Source organism: Palaemon carinicauda, chromosome 26 (genome assembly GCF_036898095.1).
Source record: "Palaemon carinicauda isolate YSFRI2023 chromosome 26, ASM3689809v2, whole genome shotgun sequence".
Lineage (NCBI taxonomy): Eukaryota > Metazoa > Arthropoda > Malacostraca > Decapoda > Palaemonidae > Palaemon > Palaemon carinicauda.
This window is the reverse complement of record NC_090750.1, coordinates 76,907,387-76,925,989: the sequence shown is the minus strand read 5'-3', so window position 1 is coordinate 76,925,989 and position 18,603 is coordinate 76,907,387. Positions and strand designations below refer to the sequence as shown.

The following is an 18,603-nucleotide window of genomic DNA, read 5'->3' as shown; positions in this document are numbered from 1 at the left end:
AGCTGAAACATATGCGAAACGATGTTGACAAGTGTGAGTGATGGGTGCCCTAGTTCGGCTACGATGAGTTAGGACTGCTTTATCGTTTGCAGTTCTCCTGTGTTGATTTTTTTTCTTCTACACAGACTCCATCTGGGGGTCGTTCATAGCAGATCATCCGTATTTTCGTGTTTATTTGTATGATTTGTCTTTTTTGTTATTTTCAATGATGGCACGCACAAATTCTTATAAATACAAGCCGAGAAGTTAATATAGTAGGGTGAGGCAATTTTGGACAGCTTTTAGTAACCTTTGTACAAAATCTATATTAACAATTTATGACCAAATACCAAACAGGTTTTCAAGAGAGGGAGGTCTCATCTATAAAAGTGGCTTGTTTCATAATCATGAAAGAATTAGAAATTCTCGTATTACAGTAATAAAAGAAATATCTCAGAGGCGAGGCAATTTTGGACAGTGAGGCAATTTTGGACACGTCTGTATCTCCGTTAAGCGCCAACGCTCAGTTGGGCAAACTATGACAATTTGTGGTCCCTATCAATATAAATATGCTAGAAAAAAATTATAGACTTACATAAATTTTTGTGTCCGTAATCCAAGATTGTCCAATTTTGCCTCGCCAAGAAAAAAGTGAGAAGTTTGCCTGTCCAATTTTGCCTGACCATGGTTTTGAAAACTGTCCAATTTTGCCTTACTATATGAATATGTAAATCAAACTTTGTATTCGAGCACACAAATTTACTTTTATGTATAAAAGCATATATGTAATCATAAAAATTCAAAATAACACATAAGGGGTGCAGTAAAAGGGGTGTCTGCCCAAGGTGACACCCTAAAAGTGAGTGACACCCTAAGAGTTACATTAAAAAAAAAAAGTTTCTTTCTAGCTCGATGGTTATGGTATGATTTTCAAAAAGTTATTTAATACTGGGGACACACTTAAAGCTGTTGACATTCAGGGGGTGAAACCTTCAAAAAGATTGACCAAAACATGGAAACATCCTCGAGAGGGATGTCAACCCAAATGCTAGAAATATCTAAAAAGAAACTCTACTATGTACATTGTTCTTATAATAATTCACATATCCAAATGATAGTTTCAGGAATTGAAATAGAATATATTTTCACTGTTCCTGCTACTTTCCATGTTTGATAACTGTCATGTTGCCTTTTTGATATGGTGTTAAATGGAGCAACATTAGAGTGAACAGCATGCTAGATACATCAAGGAGGGGCAAAGCTGGACCTCTATTTTGAGGCTCCTTACTTTTTAGCATTAGAGGGTCCTTTGACCTCTATTTTGAGGCTCCTTACTTTTAGCATTAGAGGCTCTTTGACCTCTATTTTGAGGCTCCTTACTTTTAGCATTAGAGGCTCTTTGACCTCTATTTTGAGGCTCTTTACTTTTTAGCATTAGAGGCTGTTTGACATCTATTTTGAGGCTCCTTCCTTTGAGCATTAGAGGCTCTTTGACCTCTATTTTGAGGCTCCTTACTTTTAGCATTAGTGGGTCTTTGATCTCCATTTTGAGGCTTCTTACGTTTAGCATTAGAGGGTCTTTGACCTCTATTTTGAGGCTCATTACTTTAGCATTAGAGGTTGTTTGACCTCTATTTTGAGACTGCTCACTTTCAGCATTAGAGTCTCTTCGACCTCTATTTTGAGTCTCCTTACTTTTAGCATTAGAGGGTCTTTGACCTCTATTTTGAGGCTCTTAACGTTTAGCATTAGAGGGTATTTGACCTCTATTTTGAGGCTCCTTACTTTTAGCATTAGAGGGTCTTTGACCTCTATTTTGAGGCTCCTAACGTTTAGCATTAGAGGGGTCTTTGACCTCTATTTTGAGGCTCCTTACTTTTAGCATTAGAGGGTCTTTGACCTCTATTTGAGGCTCCTAACGTTTAGCATTAGAGGGCTGTTTGACCTCTATTTTGAGGCTCCTTACTTTTAGCATTAGTGGGTCTTTGACCTCTATTTTAAGGCTCTTAACGTTTAGCATTAGAGGGTCTTTGACCTCTATTTTTAGGCTCCTTACTTTTAGCATTAGAGGGTCTTTGACCTCTATTTTGAGGCTCCTGACGTTTAGCATTAGAGGGTCTTTGACCTCTATTTTGAGCCGCCATACTTTTAGCATTAGAGGGTCTTTGACCTCTATTTTAGGCTCCTTACTTTTAGCATTAGAATCTCTTTGACCTCGGTTTTGATGCTCCTTACTTTTAGCATTAGAGGGTCTTTGATCTCTATTTGAAGCTCCTTACATTTAGCGTTAAAGGGTCTTTGACCTCTATTTTGAGGCTCTTTAGTATAGCATTAGAGGGTCTTTGACTTCTATTTCGAGGCTTCTTACTTTGAGCATTAAAGGCTCTTTGACCTGTATTTGTGAGAGTGCTCTCTTTTAGTATTAAAGTCTCTTTGACCTCTATTTTGAGGCTCCTTACTTTTAGCATTAGAGGCTGTTTGAGCTCTATTTTGAGGCTCCTTCTTTGAGCATTAGAGGCTCTTTGACCTCTATTTTGAGCTCCTCACTTTCAGTATTAGTGGGTCTTTGACCTCTTATTTTGAGGCTCCTTACTTTGAGCATTAGAGACTCTTTGACCTCTATTTTGAGGCTCCTTACCTTTAGCATTTGAGGGTCTTTGACCTCTATTTTGAGGCTCCTTACTTTTAGCATTAGAGGCTCTTTGACCTCTTTTGAGGCTCCTTACTTTTAGCAGTAGAGGTTCTTTGACCTCTATTTTGAGGTGCTATACTCTAGGATTAGAGTTTCTTTGACCTTTATTTTAATCCCCTTACCTCTAACATTAAAAGCTCTTTGACCTTTATTTTTGGGTGCTTTATTTCTAGCACTAGAGGCTCTTTAAGACCTCTGTTTTAAGGCGACTAACCGCTAATAGTAGAGGCTATTTGACCTCAGTTTTTAGGTGACTTCTATAATTAAAGGCTATTTTTCATACTTCTTCATATAAAAGCTTTCCTTCTCTCTATTCTCTTCTGTTTTTTATAGTTTTTCAAGATCTTCTTTGCTTAGTTCGCCAGTCTCCTTCGAGATTTCAAGAGACATTTCAGTGCTGTTTGTCCTCGGTTCGTCAGATTCCTCGGAGAAATCGATGGCTTTCATGTCTTTACCTATAAGGGCGATGGGTAAAGACATGGATGCCATGGATTTCTATGCATACACTATACGCCATCATACTAAAGTCAACGAAGAGCAACACAATATATTTACCAATGCCGTCCTGATGTGTTCTATCTTCAATGCCAAATTTTGAAGAGACACATGTCGCTCACCTCTTTGCACCAATGCAATCCAATTATAGGAAATTGTCGTTAAACCGCAAGCAAATTATCCTTCAAAGAGCTTACATTATGATCTTCAAAGCTCGCCAACTTCGGCAGCAACTATCCAAACTATCTGTAGATGAAGGTGTTCCGAATAGCCTCCAATTCATCCTGTAGCTTTAACAAAATTCTCACAGTCAGTTACCTGTTCCGCCAGAACGCGAGCTCTGTGAGTAAAGTGAAATCCTCCTCCCAATGTTCACTTCGTAAACTTCCATAGCTACAGTACATACAGATCGTGAGGGTGTTGCAAGGTATGTTTAAAAAGAGAGAGAGAGAGAGAGAGAGAGAGAGAGAGAGAGAGAGGAGAGAGAGGAGAGAGAGACCAGGTCTTCAGAAGTCTTTTGGTATCCGGGGCGGAGCCTTTGAGAATTCTTCCGGAAGATTCCGTTCTGGAGTCATTCAGAACTCTATGCTAGTCTACGGCTATTTCTTCTGAAGTCATTTGGAGAGGAGATTCAGGAAGATTTTCTTCCGAAATCGTTCAGAGATTTCTGGAATCATCAGAATTCCATGCTAAGTCTATGGCAATTTTTTTCTGAATCCTTTTGGAGATGCACGAAGATTTTTCTCCCGAAGCCGTTTAGGACTTGCGAAAAATTCTCTTTTTTTTCTCTAGTTTCAATAGGCCCTAATAATATTAATAATAATAATAATAATAATAATAATAATAATAATAATAAATAATAATGATAATAATAATAATAATAAACTACGTGATTTGATTTATGAATTTGAGTCAGAAAGGTCGGAAATCGATCATGCTTGGATAGGGAAGATGAAAAACAATGATTTATTAATCTCTCTCTCTCCTCTCTCTCTCTCTCTCTCTCCTCTCTCTATATATATATAATATATTATATATATATGTATTATATATATGTATATAATATATATATATATATATATATTTATTATATGTAGCATTTAATCATAATTAATTTACGGGTATTTTATCATTATAATTATCATTATTATTATTATTATCATTATTATTATTACTATTATTATTATTATTATTATTATTATTATTATTAATTATTATTATTATAATCTAAGCTATAACATTAGTTGGAAAATCTTTGCTGATCAGGGCGATACCGCAATCCCTTTCCCCAGGGGTATAGTACATATATTGCATATGATATGAATTGATATGATTATAAGCCAGATATTGCATTAAGGTGGTGACTGTGTAGTTAAACGAATGGTCATGGTGTGTATATTTTATCCTTCCAAAGATATTTCATCTTCCATTGCTTATTCCGTTCTCATCATCTGTCTTTCTTCTATTTATCTCGAGCCCAACCTCATGTGATTTTTCATGCATTCTGGTAAGCAAGCTTTCCAAGCCCTGTGGTGTTGTGCTAATTAGGACAGCGTCATCAGCATATTCTAGGTCTCCTAATTTTCTTTTACCAATCCAGTCCAATCCTTCTCCACCATTCCCAACCGATCCATGCATTACAAAATCTATGAGGAGGATAAACAACGTAGGTAACAACACATTCCCTTAGAATACTCCACTTTTCACTGGAAATTCGTTTGATAAGACGCTACTAACATTAACTTTGCATTTGCTATGCTTATGAACAGACAATTAAATTTACATATTTGAGAGGAACTCCATAATATCGCAGGACTCTCCACAAAATTTGCCAGAGCACATAATCAAAAGCTTTTTCATAGCCCACATATATCATCAAAAGTGGAATTCTATATTCTACATATCGCTGTACCACAAGTCTTAAATGAAAATTTGGTCAGTACAACTTCTACCTTTTCTAAATCCTGCTTGTTCATCTCTCAACTTTTCATCAATCTTTCTCTCTAGTCTCTTTAGAATGAGCATTCTATATATTTTCATGACAGCTGACGTAAGTGTGATGCCTCTGTAATGATTGCAATCAGATCTTTTTTTTGTCATTTTCACCAGCACTCCTAGCTCCCATACATAAGGCTTTGCCTCTTCACGCCCCATTCTACAAAATAATCTTGTAGGTAATCTGGGAGTCACTTCATTTTCAGGCAATATCATCTCAGCAGTTATTCCTTCGTATCCAGGGGCTTTCCATCTGTTGAGTTTTTTTTTTTTTTTTTTTAAGAATAGCTTCGACTTCAAACACACCTAATTCATTCATAGGCACATCAGGTCTTCATCAGTTTCAGGTATATCAACCAAATTATTCCCTTCGTATTTCCTATTCATGACCTCACTAAAGTGTTCAATCCAACGTTACCTTTCTTCATGTTCTTTTGTTTATAACAGATCCATCTTTCTTTTTGATGGGTATATGCTTCTTTTTTCCCGTAGAGATTTCATTAATAATTCCAAGAGCAATTTCTACAACAAAGCCACTCCCTGAATTCATAGCTTTGTCAGCCTCATCTGCTTTCTTGTTTAAATATTCTCTCCAATCATTCCTAATATTTCTTTTGACCTCACTATCAATACTGAAATACTTGGCCTGCTCTGCCTTGTAATTTTCATTACTTCCTCGAAAACTTTAAGAAATCAATTTCTGTCTTTGCCTTCTTTTTATAGTATCCCAAGTATCATTTGATATCCATGGTTTTCTCCTGTGACTGCATGTCCCAAAACTTCGTCTCTTAAAGTCTCTTAAGACTGTAAATCGATTCCTACATTCAGTTACAAAGATTTCTGTGCTCATCCTCTAGAAGCATAGTTGTATCAAACTTAGGTATTTTATCTACATTTCAGTTGGGTTCTTTCAGTTTTAATATTTGTGTGGCAATGGGGAGCTGGTGATCACTACCAATAACTGCACCTCTATAGCTTGTTACATTTCCCAGAGTCCTCCTTCTCTCTTTATCAATGGTTATGTTATCTATTTGATATTTGTAATTGCCACATGGTAAAGTCTTGTATATTTGTGGATATCCTTGTGCTGGTAAAGAGTACCTCCAGTAACAAGATTGTTTGTTGAACAATAACTTATAAAATGTGCCCCATTTTCATTTGCAACTTCACAAGAACCTCAACACCCATCACATTTTCTATCCCTTGATTATTCCTTCCAACTTTAGCATTGAAGTCGTTAATCACAATTTTCATATCTCTCTAGGTTCTCACCTATTATACTCTGCAGTTCTTCACAGTATTCATCTTTCTTTCTTCAGGGGAATCATTTGATTCGCCTTAGAAGATGGAATCTTCGGATCTTGAACCCTTCTGTGAAGCCTCTTCCCTTTTTGCCCGGCAGACATGCTGTCATGCGTTTGCGGGGAGGGGAACGGGGCAATTTTTACCTGTCAAAAAGTTTTCATTCTTTTTGCCTCTCGCACGAGTGTGAAGGAGAGTACTGGAGCGTTGGCGCACATGATGCTGCTAGTGCTCAGTTTCTGCTGAAGCACAGTTTTTGGTGAAGGCGCAGGAAAGTGCTGGCTCGCAGGAAACCAACGCGTAGAGTGAATATACAAAGAATATGCCAAGACTATTTGGCCTCTATTTTGAGGTACCTTACCTCTAGCATTAGAGGCTCTTTGACCTTTATTTTGAGGTGCCATACTTCCAACATTAGAGGATATTTAAGCTCTATTTTCAGGTGCCATACTTTTAGTATTAAGGGTTCTATGACCTCTATTTTGAGGTACTATAATCTTAGCATTATATATTCTTTGATCTCTAATTTGAAGTGCTTTACCTCTAGCATTAGAGGCTCTTTGACCTCTATTTTGAGGCTCCTTACTTTTAGCATTAGAAGGTCTTTGACCTCCATTTTGAGGCTCCTTACTTTTAGCATTAGAGGGTCTTTGACCTATATTTTGAGGCTCATTACCTTTAGCATTAGAGGCTGTTTGACCTCTATTTTGAGGCTCCTTACTTTGAGCAATAGAGGGTCTTTGACCTCTATTTTGAGGCTCCATGCGTTTAGCATTAGAGGCAGTTTGACCTCTATTTTGAGACTGCTCACTTTTACCATTAGAGTCTCTTTGACCTCTATTTTGAGGCTCCTTACTTATAGCATTAGAGGGTCTTTGATCTCTATTTTGAGGCTCCTTACGTTTAGCATTAGAGGGTCTTTGATCTTTATTTTGAGGCTCCTTACTTATAGCATTAGAGGGTCTTTTATCTCTATTTTGAGGCTCCTTACTTATAGCATTAGCGGGTCTTTGACCTCTATTTTGAGGCTCCTTACGTTTAGCATTAGAGGGTCTTTGATCTCTATTTTGAGGCTCCTTACTTATAGCATTAGAGGGTCTTTGATCTCTATTTTGAGGCTCCTTACTTATAGCATTAGCGGGTCTTTGACCTCTATTTTGAGACTCCTTATTTTTAGCATTAGAGGCTGTTTGACCTCTATTTTGAGACTGCTCACTTTTACCATTAGAGTCTCTTTGACTTTTATTTTGAGGCTCCTTACTTATAGCATTAGAGGGTCTTTGACCTCTGTTTTGAGGCTCCTTACTGATAGCATTAGAGGGTCTTTGATCTCTATTTTGAGGGCTCCTTACGTTTAGCATTAGAGGGTCTTTGATCTTTATTTTGAGACTCCTTATTTTTAGCATTAGAGGCTGTTTGACCTCTATTTTGAGTCTCCTTCCTTTGAGCATTAGAGGCTCTTTGACCTCTATTTGAGACTGCTCACTTTTACCATTAGAGTCTCTTTTACCTCTATTTTGAGGCTCCTTACGTTTAGCATTAGAGGGTCTTTGACCTCTGTTTTGAGGCTCCTTACTTATAGCATTAGAGGGTCTTTGACCTCTATTTTGAGGCTCCTTACGTTTAGCATTAGAGGGTCTTTGATCTCTATTTTGAGGCTCCTTACTTATAGCATTAGAGGGTCTTTGATCTCTATTTTGAGGCTCCTTACTTATAGCATTAGAGGGTCTTTGATCTCTATTTTGAGGCTCCTACGTTTAGCATTAGAGGGTCTTTGATCTCTATTTTGAGGCTCCTTATTTTTAGCATTAGAGGCTGTTTGACCTCTATTTTGAGGCTCCTTCCTTTGAGCATTAGAGGCTCTTTGACCTCTATTTTGAGACTGCTCACTTTTACCATTAGAGTCCTCTTTGACCTCTATTTTGAGGCTCCTCACGTTTAGCATTAGAGAGTCTTTGACCTCTATTTTTGAGGCTCCTTACTTTTAGCATTTGAGGGTCTTTGATCTCTATTTTAAGGCTTCTTATGTTTAGCATTAGAGGGTCTTTGACCTCTATTTTGAGGCTCCTAACGTTTAGCATTAGAGGCTCTTTGACCTCTGTTTTGAGGCTCCTTACTTTTAGCATTTGAGGGTCTTTGACCTCTGTTTTGAGGCTTCTTATGTTTAGCATTAGAGGGTCTTTGACCTCTATTTTGAGGCTCTAACGTTTAGCATTAGAGGCTCTTGACCTCTATTTTGAGGCTCCTTACTTTTAGCATTTGAGGGTCTTTGACCTCTATTTTGAGGCTCCTCACTTTTAGCATTTGAGGGTCTTTGACCTCTATTTTGAGGCTTCTTATGTTTAGCATTAGAGGCTCTTTGACCTCTATTTTGAGGCTCCTTACCTTTAGCATTTGAGGGTCTTTGACCTCTATTTTGAGGCTTCTTATGTTTAGCATTAGAGGTTCTTTGACCTCTATTTTGAAGCTCCTTACTTTTAGCATTTGAGGCTCTTTGACCTCTATTTTGAGGCTTCTTACGTTTAGCATTAGAGGGTCTTTGACCTCTATTTTGAGGCTCCTTATTTTTAGCATTAGAGGCTGTTTGACTTCTTTTGAGGCTCCTTACTTTTAGCATTAGAGGGTCTTTGACCTCTGTTTTGAGGCTCCTTACTTTCAGTATTAGAGGTTCTTTGACTTCTATTTTGAGGCTCCTTACTTTTTGCATTAGAGGGTCTTTGACTCTATTTTGAGGCTCCTTACTTTTAGCATTAGAGGGTCTTTGACCTCTGTTTTGAGGCTCCCTTACTTTTAGCAGTAGAGGTTCTTTGACCTCTATTTTGAGGTGCTATACTCTAGCATTAGAGTTTTTTGACCTTTATTTTAATCCCCTTACCTCTAACATTAAAAAGCTCTTTGACCTTTATTTTGGGTGCTTTATTTCTAGCACTAGAGGCTCATTGAGATCTCTGTTTTAAGGCGAATAACCGCTAATAGTAGAGGCTATTTGACCTCAGTTTTTAGGTGACTTCTATAATTAAAGGCTATTTTTCATACTTCGTCATATAATATAAAGGCTTCCCCTTCTCTCTTCTCTTCTGTCTTTTATAGTTTTTCAAGATCTTCTTTGCTTAGTTCGCCAGTCTCCTTCGAGATTTCTAGAGACATTTCAGTTCTGTTTGTCCTTGGTTCGTCTGATTCCTCGGAGAAATCGATGGCTTTCATGTCTTTACCTATAAGGGCGATGGGTAAAGACATGGATGCCATTGATTTCTATGCATACACTATACGCCATCATACTAAAGTCAACGAAGAGCAACACAATATATTTACCAATGCCGTCCTGATATGTTCTATCTTCAATGCCAAATTTTTAAGAAACACACGTCTCTCACCGCTTTGCACCAATGCAATCCAATTATAGGACATTGTCGCTAAACCGCAAGCAAATTATCCTTCAAGGCGCTTACATTATTATCTTCAAAGCTCGCCAACTTTGGCAGCAACTATCCAAACTATCCTGTAGATGAAGGTGTTCCGAATAGCCTCCAGTTCATCCTATAGCTGTAACAAAATTCTCACAGTCAGTTACCTGTTCCGCCAGAACGCGAGCTCTGTGAGTACCGTGATATCCTCCTCCCAATGTTCACTTCGTAAACTTCCATAGCTACAGTACATACAGATCGTGAGGTGTTGCAAGGTATGTTTAAAAAAAAGAGAGAGAGAGAGAGATGAGAGAGAGAGAGAGAGAGAGAGAGAGAGAGAGAGAGTCAGGTCTTCAGAAGTCTTTTGGTATCCGGGGCAGAGCCGTGAAATCCTCCTCCCAATGTTCACCTTCGTAAACTTCCATAGCTACAGTACATACAGATCGTGAGGTGTTGCAAGGTATGTTTAAAAAAAAAAAGAGAGAGAGAGAAGAGAGAGAGAGAGAGAGAGAGAGAGAGATCATGTCTTCAGAAGTCTTTTGGTATCCGGGGCAGAGCCGTGAAATCCTCCTCCCAATGTTCACTTCGTAAACTTCCATAGCTACAGTACATACAGATCGTGAGGTGTTGCAAGGTATGTTTAAAAAAGAGAGAGAGAGAGAGAGAGAGAGAGAGAGAGAGAGAGAGAGAGAGAGATCAGGTCTTCAGAAGTCTTTTGGTATCCGGGGCGGAGCCGTTCAGAATTCTTCCGTGAAGATTCCGTTCTGGAGTCATTCAGAACTCTATGCTAAGTCTACGGCTATTTCTTCTGAAGTCATTTGGAGAGGAGATTCAGGAAGATTTTCTTCCGAAATCGTTCAGAGATTTCTGGAATCATTCAGAATTATATGCTAAGTCTATGGTAATTTTTTTCTGAATCCTTTTGGAGATGCACGAAGATTTTCTCCGAAGCCGTTTAGGACTTGCGAAAAATTCTCTTTTTTTTTTCTCTAGTTTCAATAGGCCCTAATAATAATAATAATAATGATAATAATAATAATAATGATAATAATAATAATAATAATAATAATAATAATAATAATAATAATAATAATAATAATAATAATAAACTACGTGATTTGATTTATGAATTTGAGTCAGAAAGGTCGGAAATCGATCAATGCTTGGATAGGAAGATGAAAAACAATGATTTATTAATCTCTCTCTCTCTCTCTCTCTCTCTCTCTCTCTCTCTCTTTATATATATATATATATATATAGATATATATATATATATGTATATATGTATATATATGTATATATATGTATATATATATATATATATATATAGTCTTATATTATATGTAGCATTTAATCATAATTAATTTACGGGTATTTCTTTTCAATCATTATTATTATTATTATTATTATTCAGGTTGAGTTAAAATCCTACACGATATACCGAAGTCCAAGGACCCGTCTCGTGGAGGAATGGGTCAACACCAGGGAAAGAAGAGCAGAGCAGAATGAAGACAGTACCGATTTAAACTCAACCTGCCTAAAAGAGGGTCTCCTACCACGATATTATTATTATTATTATTATTATTATTATTATTATTATTATTATATTATTATTATTATTATTATTATTATTATTATTAGGTAAGCTATAACCCTAGTTTTAAAAGTAGGATGATATAAGCCCTATAAAGGCTCCAATAGGGAAAGTAGCCCAGTGAAGGAAGGAAATATGGAAACAGATAGAAGTGTGTGCGTGTGTGTACCCTCAAACAAGAGAACTCTAACGTAAGATAGTGGACAACATTGAAATTGTGTAAATTATTATAATTTTCAATTTGTAATTCAAAATTGATGCTGTTTATTTTTTCTCTTACAATCGACTAAATCTGATGATTGCAAATGTACAAGTATATTGTTTTCATTATCCCATAATTTTTTTTTTTTTTTTTTTTTTTTGTCGGTTCTTATTTGCTGCTCGTGCTTTTTCCATTATAGTTTTTTTTACTAATCGTATATTGTTGGTTTTTCTTGATTTTATAAATGACATGTTCTTGTGGCTTCATTTTTTTTTCGATTCCTATATTTCGCAACTGCCTATTCTTTATTTATGAATTCATTCACCTACTTTTATGCGTATCGTTAGTTTGTTTTAATTCTCTCTTACTGCGCTCGCTTTTCTGTGTCGTTTAAGTACGTACAACTTAGTTATTGTATCATGTCAATTTTAAAGGTTTAGAGGTCGCTCATGAATGGCAGAGGCAAGGGACAGAGACTTTGCCCTAGCAAGCAGGACAATACCTTAGAGACTGCCCATATATTATATGATCAGCGCCTAAGCCCCATCTCCACCCAAGCTAGGATTAGGGAGAGCCAGACAATGGCTGCTGATGACACGGCAGATAGACCTATAGGTTCCCCAAAACTCTCCAACCTTAGCTCACAAGGATGGTAAGGGTTGCAGACACTAAAGGCACTAACGAGTCTGAGCGGGACTCGAACCCCCGATTGGCAAACATCAGGCAGAGACCTTACTAATCATTCCACAATAACCCATAATAAGGAAAATGTACTTTTATATTAGTAAAATTGTGACTAAATCAGACTTAATAGTACTCCTACTAGTAATTAACTTTCCAAACTATTCCCTATCATATATTTAGTTAGCTAATTGCCCTCACTCTTCTTTCACCTACCTTTCCTATCGGCTAAGAAAAACTAGTTTTTGGTAGTGCATTATTTGTTGAACCTTTTAACCTTTTCTTTATAAATACCAGCACATCTTCAATGATTGTTATGAAAATCAATATCTTTTCTAACTTTATTGTTTTTATTTTTATTTTTATAATGTTAAGATTTTTTTCTTGTTACTTTACACATTCCACTCCATTTATCAACAGACTTTACATCTATTCTTTCATATCCTTTTTGAATTTCCCCCCTTCCTTTTACATCTGCTGTCCTTTCACATCTCTTTTCATTTTATCCTTTCCTTTTACATTTGTTTATCCAACTACATCCTGGACATCCTTCCTTTCACACTTTCATTTTGAAGAAGTGTCTCATGATGGCTAAACCAACAGCAAGCATATGGAAGATATTAAATGATTGCTTAGTCATTATTTTTTTTTTTTCGACTTTGTCAGTTGACACACCAAATGCTGGTCCTGATGACGGATACTTTTTTTTCCGAAAATGGTATGGTAGGTGGAACTTCGTAACCTTGAATAGTATTAGCATCATCACAACAGTGAGTTAAAACCTGACCTTCAGAACTCTCTCTCTCTCTCTCTCTCTCTCTCTCTCTCTCTCTCTCTGTGAACAATGATAGTCATGACTTTAGAATCATTTTTAAAAACATTGATTATGTAGCTGGGTTTAGCTCTGAATTGTCAGTTATTTCTGAACAGTGAGTAACCAAAAGAATTTTCCGTCTGACGTAAGGTTATCTTGGCAAATTTTAACTTCTTGCGCGGTTATTTCTGAAGCAGATAAGCCCTTATCTCACCACACTTAAGCTCGTAAATGAGGCGTGATTATTGGAGGAGAACCTTCCCTAAAATGGAACTTAAATTTCGTTGATAATACTTCTAACGTTAGAGAGTTGTTTTGATTACGTACGATTGCATGGAAAGTGTTCGGGGGAATTCTGCTTTTCGCATGATCCATTACCGTGGAGATACTAGGGCGAATGGCTTTTAATCTAGTTATGGTGACAGGAGGGAAAAAAGAGAGAACAAGTACGAGACGTGTCAGAGTGTTTCTCCTGATACCAGGAGTAGTGTTGAACCTCTTTATCTGGAAGGGCTCTTACTGGGAAAACATCTTTTAAGTGTTTGGTTTGTAAAATGGAAGAGGCGGTAACTGATGTTTTCTTGGGAATTTTTACTTCACGGTATGAATATTTATTATTATTATTATTATTATTATTATTATTATTATTATTATTATTACTACTACTACTACTACTACTTGCTAAGCTACAACCCTAGTTGGAAAAGCAAGATGCTATAAGGAAAAAAAGGAAATATAGATTTTAAGAACAGTGACATCATCAGCATATATATATATATATATATGTGTGTGTGTGTGTGTGTGTGTGTTTGGTGTGTTATTTACAATAATTTCTTTCATTTCACTTGAAACATTTTAAAGGGAAATAATCTTGAAATATTATTTGAATATTTTACGGCATTATTAATTTCCATTATTTTATCCTCTGTGGTTGCCAGCCTTGAAACCATCTCCCGCCAAAAGATAACTTTTAAGTGGTTTTACTACGTCTGTCTTTAGCGAATTCTTGATGACTCTGATCAGTGTGATAGAAGGAAGCTGTGAAGACGAGGAGTGTTGTTGATAAATAATTCGTGTGACGGAGTCACATTTTATTAAGCACATATGCGAAGGTCATTGGAAGAGCATCATCATACGCGTAATGTTCATGTAGCTTAGCTTATAATAACAGCAACAACAACAACAACAACAACAACAACAACAACAACAACAACAAATAATAATAATTAATAAATGGTAAAGATTAATGAATAATAATAATAATAGATAATAAATAATAAATAGTAAATGATAATTAATTAATAATAATTAATTAATAATAATTAATTAATAATAATTAATTAATAATAATTAATAATTAATAATAATTAATTAATAATAATTAATAATTAATAATAATAATTAATAATAATTAATAATAATAATAATTAATAATGATAATAATAATAATAATAACAATAACAATAACAATAACAATAACAACAACAACTTGAAAAGCACTCTGAGTGCAGCCCTCCGCCAGGGCAGCTTATTTTTCGAAACTAGCTTGCCTTTCCCAGAATCAAATAAGACCGTAGGCGTATTTGAAATCTGCGTGGCAACCATGTGCGAACCAGGATTAATAGAGTACTTTATTAGTCCTGGTGCAAACTTGGGGTTAAGGTTAGGGTTAATTCGGTCAACTTTTTGCTCGACCTTGACTTTGACCTTTGACCTACGACTTTCAAAATTGAATCACTTCCACGTCTCAACATAACAATTAATCCCTTAAAGTTTCAATACTCTGTGAGTAAAATTGTGGCCAGGAAGTTGTTCTCAAATAACAAATAAACAAACGGACAAACTGACAAAAAGGGGTGAAAACATAACCTCCTTCCAACCTCGTTGGCGGAGGTACTACTACTACTACTACTACTACTACTACTACTACTTTCCAAACTATTCCTTACCACGGTTAGCTAGCAAACTGCCCTCATTCTTTTCCCACCAATTTTTTACTATTAGTTAAAAAATCTGTTCTTGGCTGTTCTTGGCCATTTTTGAAGGTTTTTGAAAACCAAGCCAATTTTTAAGGCATTTGAGAACCATGCCCTTTTTTTAATGCATTTGAAAACCAAGCCATTTTTAGGGCATTTGAAAACCATGCCCTTTTTTTAAGGCATTTAAAAACCAAGCCATTGTTAAGGCATTTGAAAACCAAGCCATTTTTTAAGGCATTTGAAAACCATGCCTTTTTTTAATGCATTTGAAAACCAAGCCATTTTTTAAGGCATTTAAAAACCAAGCCATTGTTAAGGCATTTGAAAACCAAGCCATTTTTAAGGCATTTGAAAACCAGGCCATTTTTAAGGCATTTGAAAATCAAGCCATTTTTAAGACATTTGAAAATCTTGCCATGTTTTGAAGGTATTTGAAAATTGTGTGAACAAGTCAATAGTCCAATTATATACATATCCTTTTCCTTCAAATGCTTATATGCGCATGGCTACAGAATTTTTGACTATTCCCATCTGATATCCCAATATTCACTCATGAGTTGTCCCAGACCCCATGACGTGTTAATGAGTCCGACGTGGGAGTTTGGCATTTCTCAAAACGTTGCGTCCCCGACATGAGGTTTTCGTTGTCACCTTGTGTGACCCGAGCTTACCTAGAGTCATATCTATATTGACTTTGAGCTTACCTTGTGCTTAATCGGCGCTCGTTAGCCCGCCTAATGAAGAGGCCGTCGGGACTGTCAGCTGGGAGTCATCGCAATGACACTCCGTTATCTTACTTAGGAAATGATAAGCTTAAGTGGAAAATGTATTTAGAGATTGACTCTCTTATTTCAATAGGAAATTGCTGTCGTATTATGCACATGCACACTGCGGGACATAAAGAGGCTTACTGTATGAAATTAAAAACGTTTATCCATTTTCTACAAACAAATCTTCTGCTTTACCAATATAATTAGCAGATTACTCTTATTAGTCTTACTTATGGATTTTTCACAAACACACACACACACACACACACACACATATATATATATATATATGCGCACATATATATGTGTGTATATGTGCGTATATATATATATATATATATATGTATGTATATATATATGTGTGTGTGTGTCTGTGCGCGTGCATGTATTTACGTATATATATTTATATGTATATGTGTATATATATATATATATATATAAATATATATATATATATATATATATTAGATATATATATGTGTGTGCGCGTGCGTGTATGTGCGTATATATACGTATATGTATATATATACAATATATATATATATATATATATATATTTATATATATATGTATGTATGTGTGTATATGTGTATAGCCTAATGTATATTGTAAGAACCATTAGAAAAAGAACGAACATCTCGGTAGTGTGTTTATGACACTTACTTCAGGTTATTGTACACTCAAGGAGTATATTTTAAATGCACGAAAGTACGAGTTATTTATATGACTCTTTATTTACAACTGGCCCTTTTAATTCACTTAGGCAAGTCATCCTTGGGACGTTATATATATATATATATATATATAATATATATATATATATATAATATATATATATATATATATATGTGTGTGTGTGTATATATATTAGGCAAGTAATCCTTTGGACGTTTTATACATACATATATATATATATATATATATACTTTCTAATTTCTACGTGGTGAGGTTGCTAGCCCAACGCTATTTTTTTTACTACAGCAGATGATGATACCTTTTTACTGCTGACTTGACTTGTGAGCGATATTCCGGGACCGAATATGGCTCCAGAATCTCGCAGTCTCAGAACGGAGATGAATAGATATCGAGAATTCCGTTATTGGAAAGCAATGGCTTTGATATTGAGAAAGTGCAAGAATGCGTTTAAGAAGGGGTTGGCTTGCGCAGTATGCAAAGGGGTTTCCACGGACTAACTAATGGGCTTCTCATTCCACTAACTACCACCATGTTGATCCTTTTTAAATATTTCCTGAGGCTAGAGATGCATAAAAGACATATATTCTCGCTATACACACTCCGATTAATGCCGCGCGGTTTTGTCCGTGCGGATTAGATATCAATGACGCCGTTCTTAAGCTAAGAGGCCGCTCGGGGAAAATCCTTTCATGTGAAGATACGCCTCACAACGAGCGGATATATTTCCGGAAGGAAAAAAAATCCGCGTGTGTGAAGCGATCCTTAAGGCGGGTTTACGCGGTCGAACAGTTCGTCGAACGTGGTTCAACAGACAATTGTTTAAAGTGATGTTCGAACGTGTGATCGGGATATTTGGTTGTCGAACACGCTCGTCGAATGGTTCGAAGAAAGTCTGTTCTCGCCTGACTTTTGTGGGCGGGGCCTCATTGTCCACAAATCTTATGCATTTGTGACCGACTCCACCTCTTCGAACCCTTTGACAAGCAGGTTCGACAACAGGGTTCGACGAACCGTTCGACCTTGTAAACACGGCTTTAGGCAAATTAGAAACTAAAGACATTGTATAATACACAGTAGACTCATGCAAGAGATATAAAAACGAAATATTAAGTACAAGGAAAATCTCTGTGATTGCTTTACTCACTTTTGCCAAATCCGATGTTGATATCGACGTGCTTTGGGTTAACGGGTTCTGAGTCGGAGGACGAGTACTCGAGGAAGACTCTGGGAATGACCTCCGACCACATTCTGAAGGCTAAGGCCAGGGACGCCCTTTGCTCACTTCTCCCGAGCTGCGAGCTGTATCCCGTGTTGACAAGGCGCCAGGTGATCAGGTCCTGTGGTCGATGGACGAAATTGACATCATTAAAAAAAGGGAAAATCAATTCATTGTTAGAAATTCGATTTTTGAAAGCTTAGAAAATTTGAAGTTATATCGACAAAATTGACGTCATAAAAAGGGGAATTAGTTTTCTTGTTAAAAATTTAAATTTCAAAATGTTTGATTTATTATTTTAGCAATTTTTGCAAGAAATACAAATGAATGATAATATGAAGTATTTCGATCTAATGATCAGAATTTCCTTCCTGAACAAACTTCTTGATTATTTTTGGTCCAAACTTTTTCCTTTATTAACTTTAATCGTATGTATTAGATGTTATCAATAAATTAATTTTTTTTATCAGTATTTCATCATTCTTAACATTAGTTCATCTCTCTCTCTCTCTCTCTCTCTCTCTCTCTCTCTCTCAGAGCCTATAATTTTTTCTTTGATTTGTGTGAATCGTTTTATATATCTGAAAGGCTTACTACAAATTAATTTTTTGTCCTTACATCAGTTCATTATCTTGCATCGTTATATTAATCTCAGTTACCCTTTATTCTAATATCTCATCGGTCTTTCTTTGGATACATAATAATTAAACAGATAAAGTTCATACAAAAAAAAATTCTTTGACCTATGTCATCCTTTCAAAATTAGTTTTCGTTTACATTGTTT

The 18,603-nt window shown here is 36.0% G+C and overlaps 2 protein-coding genes across 3 annotated transcripts in view; one reads left to right on the top strand and one right to left on the bottom strand.

Moving 5' to 3' along the window:
* Positions 1–18,603, top strand: part of LOC137619596 (protein split ends-like) — a 167,048-nt gene that overhangs the window by 21,579 nt on the left and 126,866 nt on the right. The gene's annotated exons all lie outside the window — the stretch shown is intronic.
* Positions 1–18,603, bottom strand: part of LOC137619595 (matrix metalloproteinase-21-like) — a 101,164-nt gene that overhangs the window by 29,436 nt on the left and 53,125 nt on the right. For both annotated transcript variants that reach the window (XM_068349769.1, XM_068349768.1), the window contains exon 6: positions 17,748–17,940. In XM_068349769.1, coding sequence (XP_068205870.1) covers positions 17,748–17,940 — 193 coding nt within the window. The remainder of the gene's footprint in view (positions 1–17,747; positions 17,941–18,603) is intronic.